The 25,004-nt window shown below is 35.2% G+C and overlaps 1 protein-coding gene across 1 annotated transcript in view; it reads right to left on the reverse strand.

Moving 5' to 3' along the window:
- The window catches only part of CCDC7 (coiled-coil domain containing 7), a 370,614-nt gene that overhangs the window by 124,065 nt on the left and 221,545 nt on the right, over positions 1–25,004 (reverse strand). Inside the window, exons 14-18 of the mRNA XM_007942477.1 lie at positions 21,830–21,895; positions 18,110–18,328; positions 9,755–9,792; positions 2,449–2,728; positions 1,327–1,399 (exon numbers count right to left, since the gene is read on the reverse strand). Of these exons, the coding sequence (XP_007940668.1) occupies positions 1,327–1,399; positions 2,449–2,728; positions 9,755–9,792; positions 18,110–18,328; positions 21,830–21,895 (676 nt within the window). The remainder of the gene's footprint in view (positions 1–1,326; positions 1,400–2,448; positions 2,729–9,754; positions 9,793–18,109; positions 18,329–21,829; positions 21,896–25,004) is intronic.

Here is a 25,004-nt window from a genome sequence, read left to right on the forward strand (position 1 = left end):
CAGCATAAGGGATAAGGAAGGGCATTATATGATGATAAAAGGATCAATAGACCAAGAGGACATAACAATAATAAATATCTATGGACCTACAGTAGTTAAAGTTATATGTCAACTTGGCTGGGCAGCTGGTGGTAGTTATTCCCTATGATGAGACTGGCAATTAACTCCATGCTGGAATCTGACACGAGCAACTGAGTAGCTGCTTTAGGGATGTGGTCTGCTTCCAGTATATAAGGAGGAGATTTGGAAATGGGTCTCCAGTTTTTTTGGGACGCTTGAACCCTGCATGTAGCCAAGTCTTCATTCAGCAGCCTGCCATGTTCTGCCGATCTTGAGACTGTTAATGGACTTGAATCAATGGCCTGCCGTGTGGTTTGGTAATATTGGGACAATGCCTTTGTACTTGTTGACCTTGGGTTTATCAGTCTCAGTAGCCAGCAGCTGTCTGAGTGAAGAGATGTCCCTAGCTTCAGTGCACCGGGAGCAAGAGGCAGAGCTGAAGCCCAAGGTTGAGAGGCTTTCACCCAGCCCCTAGAGGCTGGCACTTTGAACTCGGATTTCTAACCTCCATACTAGTAAGAGAATAAACTCCTATTTGTTAAAGCCATCCCATTTGTGTTACTTTCTTTTAGAGCAGCACAGGGGTAACCAAAACAAGACCCAATGAAAAAGCTGCAAAATACATAAAGCAAACCTTAACTGAACTGAAAGGAAAAATAGACAGTACTACAAGAGCAGTCTCCTAGAGACTTTAACACATCATTTTTGATGAAGGACAGAACTAGAAAAAAACTCAACAAAGATACAGAAGATCCCAACAACACAATCAGCTTTACCTTATAGACATATACAGAGCACTCCAGCCAACAAAAAAAAACAATTATTACTAACATATATTCAACATATTGAATTTACCATTGTTTTAAAATATTTTAAATCAAACACCTAAATAATCTGATTAAAATTCTAACTAATTATTCCTATCAAAAATCATTTTTTTATAACTATACCCAGATGAATTTTGGTATAACATTAAATAAAAACCTCATAACGTCAGATTCTGTTATATGACTGAGGCAAAGCTATTACTTCTTTTTTTTTACAAAGTTCTTACTTGAAAAAGATTCTCCAAGTGATAGAATATTAACTCACCAAAAACCAAGTTAATTTTTACATAATTGTCAATATATTTCTATACTACCTGACTGCCTAACAAGTCATATATACATTTAATAATTCTCTCCCCTCATTTATTTATAATTATACTATGGGAATGAACAAAATAATCATTTCTCCTTTCATCTTGCAAAATAAAAAACTTTTTACCTTGAAATTCTCTTGCTTCTTGGGAAGTCTGGTTTTCAGTCTCACTTTGTAACTTCTCTTCTGAAACACCAGTCTTAATGAAAAGTTGTAATAAATAATTGCAAATTATATAACTTAAAATGAGATAAATTGCTCTTTTTCTACTTTTTATATAGTAAAACAATCGTAAAGATACAATAAACACTCATGAACTATTTTCAGATTAACTACATGTAAGGAATAGCATAAACCTCAGTTATTCTCAACATCATGATAACTAGATAAACAGATGCTGGTTAATGGTGACTATTAACGGCCCTTATGTGATCCCACAACCTAATTATCATAACCACTAGGAAGGTGAAGAGGTACTGGGTGCCTGGTGCATTTTTACAATGGTATGATTATCCATAACTAATATGCTCTCAAAAAATTGGAATTTTACTTGTTTTATTTTAATCAGTTTTGCTGCTCTTTTTGTTGCCTGTTGCCCTCTGACTTCATTTTACCTTAGTGGGAACTCTACTTATTATAAGACCCCTTTAATAACTTCTATAATAAAAATACAGTTTGAATAAATATTAAGTATGCATAGGCTTTTTATCTTTTCTCTATTCCCAATGTTTTTGCTCTAAGAATTTCTAATTAAACAAATATTTTCTTAACAAAGGGATTCTCATAATTTTCCTAGGTCTTATTTAAGGATATGTAAAAGTATATTAATAGCATTAATATTATTACTAATATTAATATTGATTTAAGGTAATAATTATCTTATATTATTATAATTATCTCATTTCCTAAAAATATCTTTTTTATAGATGAACCTGAAATAAAATGAAAACAATGAAATTTTCCTTGTCTCATTTAGGGATTGCATACCTTTTAGTTTATCATTAAAATTCTAATATAGGCCACAACTTCTTGCTCAATAATGATCAGACTTTTTTTATACTGTAAAATAGAACTTGAATCCCAAATATTAATTTAATCATATTTAATACAAAATTATTGTATTAGAAAGCAAAGTTTTAATTCTCTTGAAATAAGCATATAATAATGAGTTTTTAATTGACATCTATTCTACATACTGAAGAAGTCCAACAATACAAAATAGTATTAAGTAACTGTAATATATCATACCTTTGAAGTATTGCTATCTTTTGATTTTCTTTTAGTAAAAACAGGATGTGAAATATGTGATGTTGTCACTACTTCAGGTGAGTCAGGGAGTGAATCTTGAATTTCTTTGCTGGGTAATACTGTTGCAAATGATTTATCATGGGTCTCTAATGAAGATGCATGGGATAGTTCTTCACTGGGTGAAACTTCATTTGAACGTTCTAAAAAAGCTGATTCATGTTGAGACTTGGGGATCTGTGAAAGATCTGAAATAGCAGGGCTAGACCTTTTCTTCTCTGAGCTTTAGAATTACAAAACATCTGGTATTAGATTATAAAACATTTTTCATTTACACCTGAAGAATTATTTTCATAATCTATAAGAATACTAAATATGTTATTGTAATTATTCATTAATTACTGATAATACAAATATCAAACTGATTCTAGAAAATAACTTGAAGATAGTACTATATTTTCTGGGATTTAAAATGGGCAACACATAGAATTAACTCTTAATTAAAATAACTTAACATAATAGTTATTCAAGGTCATAATTGGTGACAGAATGTGAAGGATTTGCTCAGCCAAATTAGAACACAGGATGCTAAGGAGGTTGTCTTTTATTTACATTAATTCCAAAGTTATTTTTCTACAATTTCATTTCAGACGAAAATTTAAAAAATAAAAATCTCTCCATAGACTTTGACATTAAAAGGTCAATGTCTTCCTTCTTCAGGATAAGAGGTACTCTTCTCCACCAGTCAGCACAGGAGCAGCCTCCAGGGTTCCAAAACTAGACTGGCCGTATGTCATGATTTGTCTGCACACTTCCAGTTTATGTTTGCTGTCCAGCATCCCAGTTTAGATGACATTACAAATGGTTAAACTAGCTATCTTCCATATAAGAATCAACTAAAAGCATTCCTAGCTCTATCAAATTCAACCGGGTATGATGGTTCTCTAATTTAAACAACTATTACTCCAGGTGATGTATTTTATCTGCAAAGTGACTCACAGAAGCCAGGTTTTAAAATGTTAACTATTGCTAGCCATTCTAGCCATTCAAATTAGGATGAATTTCAAACACAAGAATTTGGATTTTAAAAAAGAGAGAAAAAAAATGTCAGGTTTGGAAGGACAATCTTGAGAATAAAAGTGTAACTTGGTTAGTGATTAAAAAGACATATAACTTATGGCAAACAAACCTTTATGGTGGCATTATGAAACAGATTCCAAGATTAAAGTAAAGAGAATAGGTGGCTATCCTAAATTGTCAAGGGTAGCATCACATCCTCAAACACAATTTAATATTTTTATTAGATGTTTGAATTTAAGATATCTGGTTCTGAAATAAAGTCTAATAACATTCTGGAGACCATTTTTTAACACCTACTCATAAGGATATTAGGGCCACTGAAGCACAAAAATAAGTTCAAGTACATAATATAAACTGATCCTTATTTACAAGCATACCTAGAGTTGAATACAAACTACCATTCCTGCCACTAATATTACCTCATAGCTTTCAGTAGAAAGCAAATATTTGTACAGATTTTGAAATGGCTATTAGGGGACATCATTAATCTCTTGATTCTACCCAGGCAAATGATCCTCTTAAAACAACAGAGCTTTGCCACATTTTGTGTGCCAATCCCAAGAGCAATTCCTTAAATAATAGTAGTTCATTTTTAAGCACACCAACATTTCCCATGTCTACTGTCTCCCACAACCATGCAGGACCAGTGCAGGGGAGGTAGGGGTGAAAAACACTAGAAAGGTATGCAAGCAGTACTGCATTCAAGTTCTCAAAACGATGTCTCTAAGAAGTGAAGACAGGCATCGTTCCAAAATCCTGATTTCTTAGGACAATTAAAAAAATAACAAAAAAGCTGAGGAAGATAGCCTATATCACAAAAAAATAATAATAAAACAAGTGATATTTTCCTCACTCCTATTCATTGGTAAGTTATCAAAAATAACCTGCAAAATATACTTTGTAAGCCATGCTAAATTTGTGTCATTCCTTGTTCGCTTTAGATTCTTTCCAGTTATCACCCCATGTTAAAATAGTATAATATCAAAGTATAATTAAGAGCATATATTTTAAGTTTTTGATACAAACATGTTGACAGCATTCTACATGATAGTCTTCAGTGTTGCTGAATTGGTAGAGAGTAAATCTCCTCCTGCTTGCAAAAGTACTTATTAATTCTGATGATCTTAGTATTACATCACCATGGACACCTCATAATGCTTCTTACAGTATGTCATTGATGGCAAAACAGAAAATTGCCATCAAATAACTGCTCAACCTGCCTTGTTTCTAACCTTTAGTTGTCATTGTCCCGCACCTCTTTCGCTTTTTTCCCAGGAACTTCACTACCCCCTCAAAAAACAAACAAACAAACTTTTGAAATTATTAATGTATACGGGCATTTTTAATTATCAATGCAAACACAGAAGACAATGGATTTGACATTAATATCTGCAATAATACAAGATGTAGAATACATTTCTATGTACAAGAAAAACAGAAAAAGATCTAAGATTCAAAGTGTGCAATAGAGTACAATCTAAAAATCATTCTAAAAATAATTTTATAGGAAATTTTCAGCATGTTGTTGTTGTTATGTGCCGTCGAGTCGGACCGGCTCATAGCGACCTCTCCTTGGGTTGCCAAGGCAGTATCACTACGGAAGTAGATTGCCCAACCTTCCTTCCTAGGAGTGGCTGGTGGGTTTGAACCTCCAGCCTTCTGGTTAGCAGTCAAATGCCTTAGGCACTATGCCACTAGAATTCTAGGTAACCAAAACAGTTGGGGACCTGCTGACATACCTCTCCAAGGCAATATTGTAGAAACTGCTATGATCAAGATCAGGAGTCAGCCAGAGCTAATGTATAGACTTACATTATTGAGCCTCCAAAAATAAGGGGTGGACAAAAGAGAAAAAATGTTGTTTCTGGAAGTTCCTGGTAGCTCTCTCCCTTTCCCTTTTTGGTGATTTGACACAACTGGTTCATCAGAATTATTCAAAGGAAAAAGAGAAAGTCTCTCACTGATACCAGCTATGTTGGTACCTAAAGGCCCTCCAGATGCTCCTTTTTCTAACAAGGCCATTGCCCAGACCTATAAGCTTTCACTTTTATATGGCTGACTACGTATTCTCTACCCTCTCCTATTCCTCTGTAATTTTATAAAGTTTTATGTGAGGAGGGGTCCCTTTCTTGAGTATTATCCATGATGAGTCCAGCTGGGTTCAGTCCATCACACCTCTCTATACATTCAAGATTGCTCAGGGCATAGTGTACCCCATGGCGTTTCTTAAATTGTAAAGTTTTCTCTATCAAATCTACTTCATGCCTACATTTTGTGTCACTAGTAATACGTCCCATGCAAAACAGTTAACTGAGGAAATTAGAAACCTTCTTCCAAGCATTTTATAAGGTAAATTTTCATTTGTATAAATTTCTTCTGGTAAAAAATAGAGACAGATTATTTTATAACCTTTTCTTATTTCATAATCAGATAATCTCTTCTTGACAGTAATACTTTCCTTGCCTTCCCTTATAATCTAAATTATCCATCTCCTGTGACTCCTTATCAGATGTTGTTGTTGTTGTTATGTGCCGTTGAGTTGGACCCGACTCATAGTGACCCCTCTTTGGGTTTCTGAGGCAGTATCACTATGGAAGTAGATTGCCCAACCTTCCTTCCGAGGAGTGGCTGGTGGGTTTGAACCGCCAGCCTTCTGGTTAGCAGTCAAGTACCTTAGGCACTATGCTACCAGAGCTCCCCCTTATCAGATAGGGAGTATTATTATTTTCATTTTTTGTTATGTAAAATTATCTTGTTTATTTTTACTTGTTTATTGTCTGTCTCTCCCATTATAATTTAAGTTTCACAGGAGAAAGAACATGATCTGTTGTATTTATCAATGAAACCCTGATACCTAAAAGAGTATCTGACATACAAAGATAAAAATACTCATTGAATGAATGCATTTATTGAGTGAATGAATGAGTTAATTTAATGGATTATCATCTATCCACAGAGGAAAAATGGACATGTATGAATACTCTTTCTCTCTTATAAAGATGTTTTTGTGCTTTATAACAAACCTAAGTATTACTGGGAAAGGAAATCCTACAAAAAAAAAAAATAGGATTTAGATGAAAGTAAGCTGGATATGCAACTCCTTAAAATCACCAAGAAATAGTTTACATTTTCATTTCTAAAAATTTGAATTGTAATGCTGTGAAACATTTATAAAAATCTAACCATGTATGTGATGTGAAACACTAAAGTAATAAAAATCTATTTAAGTATTTACCACTAACTCTTTCATTCCCTAAGCCAAAATAAATTGCTACATGTTGTAAAGTGCAAAAAAAGTTTACTTTATTGTAAGCAATACCACATGTCTGTTCGGGTGGGGTCTCCTTCGCTACCATCCACTCTCTGAAGGTTTGGGAGACTTTTCCAAAGTATTTCAGAAATTCTATTAGAATCTAAGAAGTAACCCAAAATGAAGTTTGATGAATAATATTGTGCCATTGTGCTTAATAATTTGAAATTTTTATTATAGTTAGCATTATCGAATCTAAAGCTATTAAGGGAAATTGTATAAACCTACAAAGCTAAAACAACTTTTTCATGCCATGTGTCCCATTTTTCTCCTCAGTCTAGATTCCAAACAAAATGAATTAACAGCCTTTTTCTGTGCACACTATGCAGATCCTAGACACCTTTGCCTTTGTTTCCACTGTTCTGTCCACCTAGAACATCCTTTAAATATCCATCTGCTAAAATCCAGCCCACCTGACTTGCATAAATCAAATTCTGTATAATTCCCAATGCAACTAGGAATAACTTTTCCTCTTTTTTTTTTTTTTTTGATGCAGCTTCTTGATGACATTTTACAGAATGCATCTTCTGCATTATATTTATGGCTGTCAAGTAAATTCCAACTCATAGTGACCCTATAGGACAAAGTAGAACTGGCCCCTAAGATTTCTAAGGCTATAAGTCTTTATGGGAGCACTTTGCCACATCGTTCCCTCACAAAACGGCTGGTGGGTTCAAACCTTTTTCTAGCAGCCAAGTGTTTCACCACTGTGCCACTAAGGCTCCTTTCTTCTGCATTATACTATATTTATTTTGTACATGTCTGCTATACTAGACTGTTAACACATTGAGGGCAAGTACCATGTATTTGTCATCTTTGTACCCATCCCCATAATATCTAGCACAGTGCCTTGCACAGCACAGACACTCAGTTCATGTTTCCTCATGGACTAAACTGAATTAACTTAATCTTCCTCCTGAAGTTAGGGAGTACAAACATTGTATCAATCAGTATTCTTAGAAAGAATAATTTAAAAGGAATTATTTCATATTCATACCATTATTTTTTCTGCTCCCAGTGTCCTATATTGTCTACCATCCTGCAGTTTGCTGTTCCCCATCCAACCCTTCTCCCAATCTACACTTTCCATTATCACTTCCAATTGTGATTTCCCAGGCAAGAAGGCAGCCTAAGAGGGGCTGTAATTTCCCATAATACTATCATACACCCTCTTCATGATTTTTCCAAGTTACTTCTGATTTTTCTCAGTTACTTCATGGAAAGTAACTGAGATTACCTTGCTTCATAGATAGTACTATGAGGACTACATAGCCTTCATAGAAACTAAATCTTTGAAATGTTTTTTAAGTTTCTACTTTTTGAGGCTCATCAAATGTCTATAGAGTCTTCTCAAATTCATCAGCAGAAACATAATATTCTATGTAAAATAACTATAACTTTGAAAGCTACCATCTCATGTTCTTCAAGGTGATGAACAAATTGTTGGCTTTCTCCTTCAGCATTTTCATAATCTATACTTCACCATGTTTCCCTAGAAAGACTACAGTAGTATGCCATGCTCGACTATAATCTTAGCATAAAGAAAAGAATGTCGTGTTGTATTTGTTTCTATTTCTAAACAGTTCATAAGATAGCTAATTTTCCATAGAGTCAAAGATATTTAGTAATATATTTTTCCTTATACTTTTAAAACATTTATAATTCTAACCATATAATTTATAATATGAAGGAATAAATAATAAGACATCTACCCATAAATTTGCAAAGCAACAAGTGAATAAATTACTATCTTGTTTTCTCTTGAGGTATTAAAAACACATACTTTTAAAAACATAAATAATCATTATGGACACTAAAATTGACCTTTTTAAAATATCTGGTCATTAATCATTACACTTATTTTCTAATTCCTGCTAATTCATCTGAGTCTGTAATGTAGAAATATTTTTAAAATATGAGAATGAAGCACAGAAATGTAATTCTTTCCTCTTTCTCTGTGTGGCAATCAAACCAAAAATTTTACACATTAAACTCAATATGGTTAAGAAATAAGTATCTCATGTACATTAAACTTGAATAAGAAGTAATTCAAGTCAATGACTGAAAGGAATCATTGACAGAGTTTACTTTCATTGGACAGCAACCTCTCACTGACTAGTTTTGCTGCCCCGCTAACGTATCTGGCTATAGTTTACTGTTTCCTGAGTGGTTTGTGAACAGGTTTGTGAATCAGTCACAATATATTAAGCAAACAGATTCACTCACTAGTGAAAACTAAAAGATTTAATTAATTGAATGGATCAAACAACCCAAGTATTTATGTACATGTATGTACATATATATAAGGTGGCTAACAGAAATTGAAGGGTAAAAAGTAAAAATAAAATAAGTTGTTTATGTACCTAGGGAGCTCTGGTGTCATTGTGCTTAAGGCATTTGACTGCGAACTAGAAGGCTGGTGGTTCAAACCCACCAGCAACTCTTCAGGAAGAAGATTGGGCAATCAACTTCTGTAGAGATACTACCTTGGAAACCCAAGAAGGGGTTGCTATGACTTGAAACCAACTCGACGGCAATAAGTTTGGTTTTTTTATGTATCTAAGTCTTGCCTCTTAATGATGATAGTAGCAAAGTTAACTCAAAATATGGATCAGTTCCTTACTATCTGGAAATGTAATTGCTTCTGTCAGAAAGAAGCAGGTTTGTACATATTTAATTTTAATTGTTCATTTAAATTCTTCTAATTTTGATTGGATTCAAACTCTTCTATCTTTGACAATATTTAAAGCTTCAAACAGTTTTCTATCTGAAAAAAGTTTCAAAGATTAATGCAATATTGTGAACAGAGGAATAAATCAAAGACTTATATGATATTGAATTTAGATCGGCTGTTTTTACCACATAGGTATGTGAGCTGATAAATATCAGAAAACGATAGAATAAATATCTTTTTTTTACCTTTTTTCAATGACACTTCCACGTTGGTTTGGAGAGATCTGTGATAAAGAGAATACTAAATTTAAATATGTTAACTATGTACATAAAACATAAATTTTAGAATATCATTCAAAGCAACTTTTAAATATGAGAATTTTGTAACATTAAAGTATCAAAAAGTTAAGAAATTATATTTTGGCACCAGAAGAGACATTAAAGAAGAGGAACTGATACCATCATCTGTACCTTGGAACCCAGAAAAGAACTAAAACTATTATTTTTATCTCTAAATAAGAACAAAGAGGGTTTTATTCTGTTAGTAAATAAAATTTATTTTAAACTTATCTATTACATATTTATCTAATCCTTTTTAATATTCTTTTTTGAAGGGTTCATAATTAATATAATATAGTTAAAATTATTATTTTTATAATTAATCAATTTAAATATATATATATATATATATATATATTTTTTTTTTTTTTTTTTTGAGGGTGCTAAAGGAGCTCTGATGGCATGGTGCCTAAGCCATTTGATTGCTAACCAGAAGGTTGGCAGTTCAAACTAAGACAAGGACTTCTAGATGTTCACCAAACTCATTTTATTTTCTTCTTGGCCATATGCTTAATCCCTCTTGCAGCTAAAATGGTCAATAGAATGTGAGATAAAATGATGTACACCACTTTCAGGCCTGGTCAGTGAAAAGAACTCGCATTTGGTTCTCCATTCTGTTTTCTCTCCTGGTAGCTGAATGTTTATGCCAAGGATAACCCAGAAACCACCATACCTGAATACCTTGTGGAGCAGAACCCCTACTACCACCACTGACCTTGAATTTCCTTATATTATTTATATGAGAAAATAAATCTCTATTATGATTGAACTATTATACATTTGGATCTATATATCACAATAATTAGCTTACATATCAACTAATATACTACAAAGGGTTTTCATATAGCCTATGCTGAGCCCTGGTGGTGCAATGGTTAAGCACTCAGCTGCAACTAAAAGGTGGGTGGTTTGAACCCAGTATCTACTCTGTGGGAGAAAGATGTGGTAGTCTGTTTCCATAAAGATCACAGCCTTGGAATCCTATGGGACAGTTCCATGTCATATAGGGTTGCTACGAGTCAGAATCAACTTGATGACACTTAACAACAATAACATGCTGACAACTAGGAAAAAGCCAAATAAGGATCCAACCTCACATTTACATAGTGTTTAACAATATACAACATAGTTTATAAATGTTATCTCATTTTACTCACACTGCATTTTTACAAAGTAACCATTAATTAAGTGGTTTATATTTATGAATATAAATATTTATGTGTAGATATATTATGTATAGTTTCTGGCACATAGAAATAATGTCAGTTATAAATTACTTTTAAAACAGGTACAAAAACAAATAGGAACTATTTCTTCCAATATGTCATTAAGATGACAAATACATGACGGAACTTTGTAATTTAATCCAGTCTCCAGCAATAGGAATTCTTATATTTTTAGTTTAATCTTTTTAGATTGTAAGCTTCTATCCCCAATAACAAGGATGATAAATTGGACTTCCCTGTGCAGCCCAGACCCCAGGGCAATGGAAGTTCCCCACATAAAATGAAAAAGATCTCTCTGGAAATTAGCAATACTATAGCTCCACACCAAAGCACGGGGATGTATAGAACACTAGCATAGGGATTGATCAGTTTGGCTATCCTACTAGGCTTAAAAAGAGCCATCCCAGAGGCAGAAAGGGGGATCTCACTGCCATTAAGAGAGAAGAGCAGGGAGCAGAGTGCAACCTTGGACCCAAGATCTGGCACCGAGATGGCTGAGAGATGGCAAAGACATGACAGAGAGACAGCGGCAGCAGAGGCAGCAGAATAAAGGGACAAGCACAGACAGAGTGATGGGCTTCCCACCCCATGGAACAAGAAAGCTGAACGCCTTCAGGCGGGAGGTTTGCTGGCAGAGTGGGGTGTCTCTTTGGGCACATACGGGCAAAGCTAAAAGAGCTTTGTAACACTTGCTGAGCAGGACAGAGGCCAAGGCCAGAGAGAAGCGTGCCTGCAGCATGGCTGAGAAGAAGCTGTTCCAGTTGAAGAACTTTATTCTGAGTTGTTTTCTGATCCTGAGTTGTAACGTGTTACTGGCCTAATAAACCCCATAATTGTGAGTAGTGTGTGTGAGTTCTGTGTGGCTATTGCAACAAATTATTGAACCCAGCAGAGAGGTAGAGAACACTGTGGGATGGATGATGGGTGTCAGAATTGGTAAAAAGACTGGAGGGTCGTAGCATGTCTGACTTGTGCCTCATAGGAATAAGCCTCAGGCTGCTGCTGCTGATTCTGTCTTACGGTGAATGAGAGGAGGTCAGAAGAAGTCACTGCCACACACTTTTTGCACAGTGATTCCAACAGAGAACAAAATATGCAAAAGCTAGAAGATAACAGAAAAGAAATTGTGTTTCATCAACTTAATGTAGTTACATTATGGGGATTTCAAACAATGTCATGAAACAAAATGTGTATGAACTGCTGTATGGAAATGAATTTTCTTTAAAGTTTTCCCCAAATCAAAATAAAAAAAAGAAGTTCAGTGTAGGTGAAATTTAAAATGTGTGTGTGTGTGTGTGTGTGCACCCAAAGGCATGTGCAATTGGCCTGTATCTCAGGAAAGAATCAGATATAACAAAGCTTTAAACCATAATTAGGAAACTTTTCTTCAGCTTAAGAGCAGTGGAAGCTATTGCAGATTATAGGCAAAAGGGTAAAATGAACATATTTCAATTTGTGAAAGACCACTATATTACAATGTGTAGAACGGACTGAAGATGCTTAATTACAGAGAAAAGGAGACCAATTGAAATCCTGGTGGCAGACTGTCTTAAGAACTAGCAGTGAGTTCCAGAAAAATGGGCCAATTTAAGATCCTTTGATGGCTGATAACTGGATGGAGAAAAAGAGACAAGAAAGTCAACAATGATTCTCAAGTTTCTATCTTCAGCCGTTAAGTGAATGAGAATGCCAGGAGACGGTGAATACTGACAGAAGAAACAGATCCAGGAAGAAGACAATTAATTCATTGGGGACATGACAGATTCTAGATGTTTATAGCCCTTTCAAGTTTCCTGGGTGGTATAAACAGTTAAATACTTGACTACTAAGTGAAAAGTTGACCTCAGAAGAACAGTCTGACAATCTGATTCCAAAAGGTCAGAATCTTGAACATTCCATAGAATGCAATTCTATTCTGTAACACATGGGCTTGCTATGACCAGAAAGACTCAAAGGCAACTGGTTTTGTGGGGGGCTTTTTTGTCTGTTTCTTTGTTGCCCATTCAAGAAGATATATTCAGTATATTGATGGGTATATTTCAGTACATAAAGAGGTATGGAAATTAGGTGACATCTGGGTTGGAGATAAAAGACTTATGTTGCACTTGAAGCCATGAAAGTTTATGAGCAAGCCCAGAGAAAGTAAATGAAATTTAAAAAAAAAAAGAAGAAGAATAATAATTTGGGATAAAACCTACAGAAACACCAAAGGTTAAAAGATGGACAGAGCAAGATGAACAAAACAGAGTACCAGAGAACTACAGTGAAAGCCAGAACCTGTGTATAATGGGAGGGGTGGGGGTGGGGTTAAGCCAATATTCCTACTAATAGAAAGCAATAGAAAAGATTTCACCCTGCCAAAGGTGGAAAATGTGTGAGACTTGAAAACACAAGGCCATCTTGTTGAGTTCTGGCTTCCATAGGTTTTACTATGTAAGGAAAACAAACAAAAAAATCAAAATACAGAGTAAGTTAAAAAGAATAAATGGTCAAATGCTGCTAAAAAGATGTGAGATCAAACTGAAAATCACCCTCAAATTAACATCAAGCAGATTTTTTGTGACCTTAGCAAAAATAGTCATTGGGGAATAGGTAAGATTATCATTCCTTTAAAAATTAGTACAAGATGGAAGACAAGATACCAACTGGTAAACAAATCTTCAGAAACCATATATTCAATAAGAATTTAATAACAAATATATACATAAAATTTTGAACCTTAAAAACAAAGACAAATAACCCAATCACAAAATGGACAGAGGACTTAACAGACATTTTACCAAAGAGGACATTCAAATGGCCACCAACAAATGACAAGATGCTCAACATCATTAGCTATCAGAGAGATAGAAATCAAAACCACAATGAGATACTATTCTACTTCCACTAGGATAGTGAAAACAGCTCTGGTGGTGGTACGGTTAAAGCATTGGGCTGCTAAGCAAAAGGTCTGCAGTTCAAACCTACCAGCTGCTCTATGGGAGAAAGATGAAGCAGTATACTTCTGTAAAGATTTGCAGCCTTAGAAACCCTATGGGGCAGTTCTACTCTGTCTCATAGAGTTGCTATGAGTCACAATTGACTTGATGACAGTGGGTTTAGGATGGCTAAGATAAACAAAAGATGAAAAATGTTGGTGAGGATGTGGGGAAATTGGATGCTTATCTCTGGCTGGTGGGAATGCAAAATGGTACAGCCATGAGAGAAAACAGAGGGTGGTTCTTCAAGAAAAACTAAAAAAAAGGGCCACCATATAACCCAGCAATTCTACTTCTTTTTGTATGCCCAAACAGAGACTTGTACACTAACATTCATTGCAGCACTATTCATGATAGTAAAAAGATGAAAACAACCTAAATGCCCATCAACAGATGAATGATAAGCAAAATGTGGTACATACATACAATGCAATACTACTCAGCCAGTAGAAAAAAATGAAATCTTGATAAATGCTACAATATGGATGGATCTTGAAGACATTATGCTAAGTGAAATAAGTCACAAAAAGAAAAATATTGCATTACCTCACTTATTTTGAAAGACAAAAGGCAAATAGAGACCAAAGTTTATTAGTGACTACAAGAGGTGGGAAGGAAGTGCAAAGAAGTATTAATGGTGATGGAAAAACGGTATTGATTAAGGGTATGGTTGCACAGCTGATTCTTGCAATTGCTGTCAGTAACTTGCATTACCTATAAAAAGTTAAACTGGCAAAAGTTGTGTGATAGATATGTTTATAACAATGCCAAAAAAAAAAAAGAAGAAGAAGAAGAGTAGATGCTGAGGCTGCTTATGTACGACAAGAACCTCAGAATTTGTTTCCTTGGTTTGGAGGTTTAGGGCCATGGTTTCATGGGACATTTCAGTTAATTGGCCTAATAAAGTATTTATTACTTCTGATAGACTTCTTAGTTCCTTGCACAGTGCCTGGTACCTTCCAAACTTGCAAGAAGCCGTCCAAGGCACAACAATTGATGTCTATTTTCCTGCAGCAACAGAGGAAGAAGGAGATTCAGGAATGGGAGGGGATTACGGAATGTGTGGCTAATGCCTGGCTACTATTACTGCATATTCTGATGAAAGATACTATAGAAGAATCCTGATCAAAAGGGAGAAAATGTAGAATAGAATTTCAAATTTTCTTGGACTCCAGGCTTTCTGGAGCCAAGGGGTCTGGATGGATGCCTGAAACTACTGCCCTAAAATAATCTTTAAACCAAAAATGTCCCCTAAAATTTTCTTAAAACCAAATTTACCTACTGAAAATTGGTTTTCTTAAAACTAATTTATCTAGTGAAAAACGTCTGTGTTGAGCAGTCAGCTCTTTTATGAACCAAAGAGCCCTGGTGGCACAATGGTGAAATGCTCGGTGTTAATCCAAACATCAGTGGTTCAAACCCACCAGCCCCTCTGCAAGAGAAACAGGTGGCAATCTGCATCTGTAAGGATTATAGCTTTGGAAATCCAATGGGGCAGTTCTGCTCTGTCCTATAGGGTCACTGTGAATTGGAATCAACTCAATAGCAACTGGCTTGGGCTTGAGTTATATAGGATCAAATTGACAATAGTAACTCAAAATATTAAATAGTAAATGTAGGGGGCAGTGAGTTTATCTTAATGGAGAAGGAACAACTCAAAAAAGGAAGACAAGAATGACTGCACAACTCAAAGAATTCAGTAGCACTGAATTGTGTATGTAGAAACTATTGACTGGTGTTGATTGCTTTTGCTGTATATGATCTCAAGAACAATAACAAAATAAAATAAAAAAACACTAAAACTCTTAGCAAAGAGAAGGTTCCGAATGCAGCCATACAGATAACCAAAGAAGATATCAGACATGATTTTGGACCCTGAAAGACCTAGATTTAAAATCTAGCTCAACATTAGTGTGGGATGTTGCATAGTTTACTAAACTTTTTAAAGCTTCAGTTTCTTTGTCTTTAAAATGAAGGTGCTAATAGTTATTTTTTAATGAAACCAAAAAAAAAAAAAAAAAACCCAAACTCACTGCCTTTCAGTTGATCCCGACTCATGGTGACCCCTCCTTGGGTTTCCGAGGTGGTAAATCTTTATGGAAATAGATTGCACACTCTTCCTTTCACAGAGTGGCTGGTGGGTTTGAACCGCCAGCCTTCTGGTAAGCAAATGCCTTAAGCACTATGCCACCAGAGCTCCCTAGTTATCTTACAGTGTTGTGTAAATAACTACCACATATTCATGGATATAAAATGACTTGTTGTTGTTGTTATGTGCCATCAAGTCGGACCCGACTCATAGCAACCCCTCCTTGGGTTTCCGAGACAGCATCACTGCAGAAGTAGCTTGCCCAATGAGTAGCACATTTTAAATTAAGTTGCTTCCCTTTCCTTTTCCTTGAGCCAACTCACAGATCTTGCATTTGTAGAAATATTTTCTTTCATATTCAACTCACTGCAATTCACATATAGCTTCATTGACTTACTGACCTAATAACTTGAGTAATTTTTCTTTCTTTCAAAGAAATCTTATTTATTTTTCTAAAAAGAAGTTGAGGTGGTTTACAATAAAATTATAAACAAAGAGGGAAAATAAAAGTAAGGATAAAAGGACTGTGTGATAGTCTTACTGTTGTTGTTGTTGTTGTTATGTGCCATCAAGTGGCTGGTGGATTTGAACCGCCAGCCTTCTGGTTAGTAGTCAAGTGCCTTAGCCACTATGCTACCAGAGCTCCCTAATAGTCTTATAGCCTCTTTAAAAAGGTAGAGGATTGGCCTTTTAGTTCAGTTTTAGCATACTAGCTACTTTATAATTTCCTGAGTTCGATTTCCTATCTCTAAAATTCTGGTAGCATAGTGCCTAAGGCACTTGACTGCTAACCAGAAGGCTGGTGGTTCAAACCCACCAGCCACTCCTTGGAAGGAAGGTTGGGCAATCCTACTTCTGTAGTGATACTGCCTCGGAAACCCAAGGAGGGGTCGCTATGAGCTGGGGCCGACTCCACGGCACATAACAACAACAACAATACAAATAAATGCACAGTCTGAAAACAAGTAGTAGGGCACTAAGAAATACAAAATACTACTAAAGAAATGAAGGCCCTAACAAGAGCCATACTGCTAGAGCAGTAACAAGTATAATTGCATTAGGGTTTGTGATTCTATCTCCTGACATTCTTGATAACTTTGCTCTACTTGAACTCCTTTCATTTCTCATTAATCCAATTGCTTGTGGATTGTTTTTCTCTGCTAAGGTATAAATGGGAGCTCTGGTAGCATAGTGCCTAAGGCACTTGACTGCTAACCAGAAGGCTGGCAGTTCAAGGCCACCAGCCACTCCTCCAAGGAAGGCTGGGCAATCTACTTCCGTAGTGCTACTGCCTAGGAAACCCAAGGAGGGGTCACTATGAGTAGGGTCCAACTCGATGGCACATAACAGCAACAACAAAGTATATTTATAAATCTGAACAAACTTTGAGAAAGAGCTTCTGAATATAAACAAAACAGAGACAAAAATAATTTTCTAAGGGCTTTTTTCTAGTGTTGCATTTATATTTAATTTTTTTAATTTACAGAAAAAAATGTCTTTAGAATTGCAACCCCCTATTTCTTCTAGGAAATTCTGATAGCATAGTGCCTAAGGCACTTGACCTGCTAACCAGAAGGCTGGCGGTTCATACCCACCAGCCATTCCTCGGAAGGAAGCTTGAGCAATCTACTTCCATAGTGATACCGCCTCGGAAACCCAAGGAGGGGTCACTATGAGTCAGGGCCAACTCCATGCCACATAACAACAACAACAACAATTTCCTTCTAACCCTCAGATCTCAGATACTTAAATGATCACTCAAAATCAACACATATTTAAGTTATAGCTTGGTATTCAAGATAAAAATGAATAGATATTTCCAGAGAGTAAAAGGCAAAAGTCCAAACAGAAAAAGAAATAAAGACATAGAGAGTTTTAAAAATAATATATATAAATGAAATCAATAATCACAGGAAAGATAAAGTTCTTACAGCAGGTACTATTGTCCCTATTTTGATTATTTCCTTACCTGTGAGTGCTCTTGGATTTTATCATCTGACTTTCGTACACGTGAGTCTGAAAGTTTTTTTCTTCCTTCTTTCTCCAGTGGTACATTTTCTGAATCTAAAGCATTAACTTTCATTTTATTAATATCCATTTGCATGGCTGTCTTGTTCTGCTCACTTTTAAGTAACTCCTTCCTTTGATTTAGGAAATAGTCAAGTTGGTGCTTAGTTTTTTCAGCTTCCTGTTTTTTTAAAAAAGTAAAATAAAGTAACAGTTATCAAGTATTATTTTCTATGACACTTTCCTGCCAACACTATAGCCTTCAGGGATCTGCATGAATTCATGTCCACGTGATTTCTCAAACGTTTATTTTCACTGAATTGGAGGAAGCTAAATTAACCCAGTTGTATAATCCATAGTAAAACAGTTCCACAATTAAAATTAAAAACTTCTTTTACTTTGAGGGATGTTTCTATACCCAGGAGGTTCTCCAGCTATTAGTTATTAAAAGGTTCCAAATATTGTACAGTCACAATAAAAATTAATAAAATATACATCAAAAAAGTGATCAGTTATAACCAGAATAACTAATATATCCACAATATTAAAGAATGAAAGAAAAGATTGAAATAATTATTTATTCTGAAACACAAACTGTCTTATAATTGTCACTTTTTAGTACTTTTTAAAATCTTTATTTAATTATGTAAATAACCTAAGTTTCTTGTACGAAAGAATGTATAGATCAAGAAAAGGAAAACTTGAATATTTCATCACATAGAAAAAAATCAGTTAACATTTTGATGCATACATGTACACAAATATAAATGTATAGCTATGAATCAGAATTGACCTAAAAGCAGTGGGTTGGTTTTGTTAAAATATAGCTAATACATGCATGTGCATTTTTAAATTATTATCTAGATTTGATTGTACCATACATATATTTACAATATCTGTTCTTTTCATTAGCTAATGTTATATTCCATAATAATAATGAGTATACATCTAAATCAGAATAACAGAAGTACATTTAACAATATACTTTAACTTGCAAATTTCTTATTGGTGGGCATTTAGGTCATCTCAAAATTTTTGTTATTAAAAATATTGTAGGATGATACTGCCAACTACTCAGAAAGGGATCAATATTGGAGATCCTGGGATCTCCAATGGGAGAAAAATGTGGAACAACGTTTAAAAAACATTAAAAAAAAAAAAGATGGATTACTAGTTAGATAGAGACTGGTGAAAACCCTGAGACTATGGCCCTTACTCACCCTTTAGGCCTGGTATTGGACTCTCACGTCTAACTTTCCTTCAAAAAATAGACAGGCCTATGATCTGAACAACTACACCAGAGAGATACACTCCTTAGAACTATCAACCATGGGCTATCATAAGGGCAGCATTTGCACAGGAAGAAAGCTATGGAGGCTGGAATGTATAGGCAGAAGGGATACAGAGAAAGGGTGACCAGAGGGAGGAAGTGGGAAGAGAGCTGCTACATTGTGGGGATTGTAATCAGTGTCATAAAACAAAATGTGTATGAAGTGTTGAATGTAGAATGAATCTGCTTTGTAAAATTTCACCCAAATCACAATTAAAACTTTTAAAAAATTATAACAGGATACATACTTGTACAGTATGTATACTTTTTTCTTTTTTAGGATAAATATTTAGAAGTACAGTTGTTGAGTGAAAAGGCTATATACTTTCCATGATTTCATTATGTATTTTCTCATAGAAAGATAGAAATCTTTACTGATAATAGAAATGTGTGAAAGAAAACTCATTTCAGTGTATATCCACAACTATTATATTTTTCCATTTCTTAAACTTTTATAAAAATTATAAATAAAAAATATATCTCACTCATTTTAAATTGCATTATGTGATAACCACAGAGGTTGAATATATTTATATGCATGTATTGGCCATGAGTTTTTCTGAATTCTGCCTTGCCTATTTTTATCCATTGTCTAATTTGGGGAAGGCCAACTTCTATTCCTTATATGTTTGTAAAAAAAAAAAGCTTCATATAAAACATTTTGCAAAAAAACTCTATTTTTTCTTTGTATCTTATGATTGTGTTACCAGAAAAAGTTTTAAATTTATATACAGCCAATACATTAACATATTATTTTGTGGTATAATGTTTAGAATGCCTTGCTCTAGCTAAGACAAAACTGTTTATCCAGTGATTCTTACTACATAATGATAGCTCATTCTTACTTTTAGATCGTAAATCAGTCTGCAACTTATTCTTGTTTGAAGCAGAGACCTAAATTTATTTTTTGCAATAGCTCACTTACTTTTTATAAATAACTTATCTTTTAATGACAAATTTTAATAAACAAAATTTTGTATCATTTGAATCTACTTCTGGACTTCCAAATCAGTACCAGAATCAGTACCACAATGCTTTAGTGTAGTTTTACATTATATATTAATTTTTGGATGAAGAAATACTCTCTAATTTCTATTTTATATAACCACCAGCTTCTGATTTCAAAGTCTTACAAAAATTTTGTTAAGTTGAAAAATAACTCCATTTATCTCTGGAAATAAATTTGTACAATAATTTCGGTAAAATACAGAATTGAAATATTTATAATAATTATCCTTCAAAACAAAAGCCATACATTTCTATTTCTTTCATGTTCATGGATGTCACTTGATAATATACTACATTTTTCTTTATATAAAGCTCTGTATATTTTTTGTTAACTATGCTATTCTAGGGAGCTCTGGTAACATAGTGCCTAAGGCACTTGACTGCTAACCAGAAGGCTGGCAGTTCAAACCCACCAGCCATTCCTCAGAAGGAAGATGGGGCAATCTACTTCCATAGTGATACTGTCTCAGAAACCCAAGGAGAGGTCGCTATGAGTCGGGTCCGACTCGACGGCACATAACAACAACAACATTATGTGCAGAATTTTTTCTGTTTACTAAATGGTTATTTCTGACAAATAGGAAAATTACTGCTTCTTTTAAAGATATTTATTTTGTCTCCACCTACCCTTTTTAAATAATATCATTAATAAGTTTATTATCTTCCATTTCTCAGAAAGTAAATTATATAATCTAGAAATATGAATACCTTTGTCTAACAATTTATGAAAATGTTTGTTGCTTCTTTCATTGCTTGTCTTACTGTTTAGCTGGAATTTGAAAAAGATTGGTAAAAGTCAACATCCTAATTTAACAGAGTTTAATTAGAATAGCCTCAAAATTTTACTTTTAAGTATGTAATATTATGGATTTTTAAGTATGTAAATTATGGATTTTGAAACAGCTTTCCTTTACTGGATTAAGTAAATTTACTTCTCTTCCCAGCTTGCTGAGCTGCTGATGAAATGAATATTACCTCCCCCCCAAAAAAAAAAAAAAACCAAACTCACTGCTGTCAGGTCGTTTCCAACTCATAGCGACCCCTCCTTGATTTTCTGAGGCGGTATCTCTACAGAAGTAGATTGCCTACTCTTCCTTCTGAGGAGTGGCTGGTGGGTTTGAACTGCCAGCCTTGTGATTAGCAGTCAAATACCTTAGGCACTATGCCACCAGGGTTCCTATATTCCTAATCCATAAAATCAATATATTTTAAGCCTAACACAATGTAGACTATATAGACTTAATATTATAATATTTTACAAAATAAAAAGTATTAATTCCAAATGTTTTTTATATGTATTTCCTTCATTAGTTAACAATTTTAAAGGAATACGATACCCTTTACCTTCAAAGCTTGTTTCAGTTGTTCTTGAAGTACTTTGTTCTCAATTGCTAGAGCATTTGCTGCATTCTAGGGTAAATTAAGAAAAAGAAAAGTATTAGCTTTGGTATTTTTTTCATATATTTATCTTCCCAAAATTCAATGATAGTAAGGTTATGATTTTAGAATGCACACTTAATTGCACCCTCTTAAGCATAATAGTGGATAATGTCTGTAGCTATAGCTTCCTATTGCCTTTCCACAGGTACATTGATTTTAAACCTAGCATATTACAACTATAACAAAGGTTTCAGTTATCCTTTTCTCTGTTGTTGTTGTTGTTGTGTGCCGTCGAGTCGGCCCCGACTCATAGCGACCCCTCCTTGGGTTTCCGAGGCAGTATCACTACAGAAGTAGGATTGCCCAACCTTCCTTCTGAGGAGTGGCTGGTGGGTTTGAACCGCCAGCCTTCTGGTTAGCAGTCAAGTGCTTTAGCCACTATGCTACCAGAGCTCCTATCCTTTTCTCTAGCATGAAATAATATAAACATTTCAATTTTCATGACAAAAAGCATTTATAGTTATAACACAAAATAAACATAGTTCTAATTTTGAGAGAATGAGCAGATTTTATCACACATGAAAATACTCAAGTTCTCCATCAAATGTACAACAGTTCGAGAAACCATATCACAGGTCCTCATTTCCACTTTTTGTATGGCAGAGCAAGTTCCTACTGTGATAAATCCTGCCACATATGACAATAAATTCTGGAGAAAATGCAAACTTCAACACCGGAGAGCAAACAAGAATGATAGATTCTTGAGAGAAGGTGATCTTGGATGAACGGAAAGGCATCAAGTAAGATTTCCATTTCCATGGCTTCTAGTCAGAGGGCAAGCCCTAGTCTGCACCATGCAGGGTGACTAATTGCTGTTAGAAAACCTGAGTTTTTACAACCTATGTACTAGAGCACAAAGTTCAGGGCAATCACAGCCACTAGAAAGGTTAAAAGAAATCACATAGAGAAGAAAAACACAGAGAAGTGTGGTGCAGTGAATATTATTTATATGGCCTTTCTACCCAGGGTCTTGTCTCTCCCCTAAAATATTTGCCTGGGACTATGCAAAATGAGTGATTACACTGAGGGGATTGGTCAGATTACTATGTAAATTGAGTTTGTAGTCTTGGTGGGAGGGCCATGCCAGGAAGTTGACAAGGAGTTTGCTTATATAAAGGAGCCCTGGTGGCTCAGTGGTTAAAGTGCTCAGCTGCTAACCAAGAGGTTGGTAATTTGAACCAACCAGCCACTCCATGGAGAAAGATGTGACAATCTACTTCTGTAACAGTTATAGCCTTGGAAACCTTATGAGGCAGTTTTTCTCTGTTCTATAGTGTCTTTCTGAGTCAGAATCAACTCGATGGCAATGGGTGTGGTTTTTTTTTATTTTGCTTATATAAGGGTCAATCCCATAGAAAGTTCAGCAGGGCCTCACTATCACTAAGAAGAGTCTAGAATGGAACACATCCTTTGGATGAAAGGACTTGGATCCCTGGTCTGAGAAGTTCCTAGACCCAGAAGAAAGAGTGAACACTGGAGAGAACAAGAGACAACAGTGGTGGGCTTGCCAGCCCAAAGAGAGAGGGAGCTTCAGTAGGTTTGCTGGCCCATGGAGTAATTGCTGAGCACTTTGTGCAAGACGTTTATGGGTAAAGTTAAAAAACAAAACAAAACAAACAAACAAACAAAAAACGAACATTTGCTTGTGCATGGCAAAGGCCTGATTATGCCCTGTGCAGGGGTTGCCTCATAGGATCCTATATAGGGATCTTTCTACAACAGAGCAGAGCAAATCACATCTGGGCAGGAGGCTTACCATTAGAGCTAAAAGAGCTATAATGCTTAAGCAGGAGAAGAGAGGCCTGACTGTGACTTGGTGAGGGGTTGCACACCTTCTGTCCTGGGCAGTGGGAGCCAAGGAGCATGGGAGCAAGAGAGTCCCACAGATGTGGTAGGAGCCAGCAGCACAGGCTTTGGAGGGCCCAGAAGCAGAGCTTGGGAGATTCAGTGCAGAGGTCTTCCCCCCAGCAAGGCAAAGCCCAACCAGGCCCAGCAGAAGAGCAGAAGCCTTGGACAGGGTGCTGACAGCTAGAGGCATATGTTTAGACATAAACATAGCATCTGTCCTAAACCACAGTGTGTCTACCTAGCAACATAAGAATGGGCATAGGTAAATCAGGAAAGGGTAAGCATTTCCCCTTTGGGAATATGTTCTTATTGTTTATCATTTGTTTTCTGTAAATAATAATGGCTTTCACTTTGTCAACACTGTGTAAGTGTCTCATATGTCCACCTTGATCATAACATCCATGGAATGGTTGGTGCCAGTAGGCCTATGTGCCTCATTCCTAACAGTCACATAGTTGCTTGGAAGTTTCAGGCACAGCATGTTTGCATGTGCAATTTAGATAGGCAGACATGAGCATACAAAAAGGAGTCTCAACATCTTTGTATAATTGCTTCCCAAATCCTTACCTGACCCTGAAACACACATACATAGGGAAGACCCTAAGCAGCCTAGAAAAACTAAAAAAAACTGAAATACAATATGAACTACTGCCTAAATGCAGAATCTCCATTTTGTATCCAATCATGTTAATGATATATTAAAGCAAAAAAAAAAAAAAAAAAGTACCAGTCATCAGAGAAATATAACAGAATCCAGAGTTTCAGCAACATAAAACCAAAGGTTGTAACCTTCAGTATGAATTATACCACAAGATAAGGAAGACAAAAATCCTCACAATTGGACCAATATCAGCACCATGATAAACATTTGAAACTTGCTCTGGAATGTAGAGTAGCTAAAATGAAAGGAAGAAATGAAGTAAAAAAGCTGAATGGAAGATTACAAACAGTGGCTCAAGAAGACAAAGTAAAGTATTATAATGAAATGTGCAAAGACCAAAAGGGAAGAATACACTTGACGTTTCTCAAGCTGAAGGAAATAGAAAAAACTCAAGCCTCAGGTTGCAATATTGAAGGATTCTATGGGCAAGATATTGAATGACACAGGAAGCACTAAAGGAAGATGGAACTAATACACACAGTCACTGTATCAAAATGAACTGGTCCACATTCAACCATTTCAGGAGGTAACATATGATCAACAACTAATGGCACTGAAGGAGGAAGTCCC

The sequence above is a fragment of the Orycteropus afer genome, unplaced genomic scaffold, assembly GCF_000298275.1.
Source record: "Orycteropus afer afer isolate SDZICR_OR568_19922 unplaced genomic scaffold, OryAfe1.0 scaffold00090, whole genome shotgun sequence".
Lineage (NCBI taxonomy): Eukaryota > Metazoa > Chordata > Mammalia > Tubulidentata > Orycteropodidae > Orycteropus > Orycteropus afer.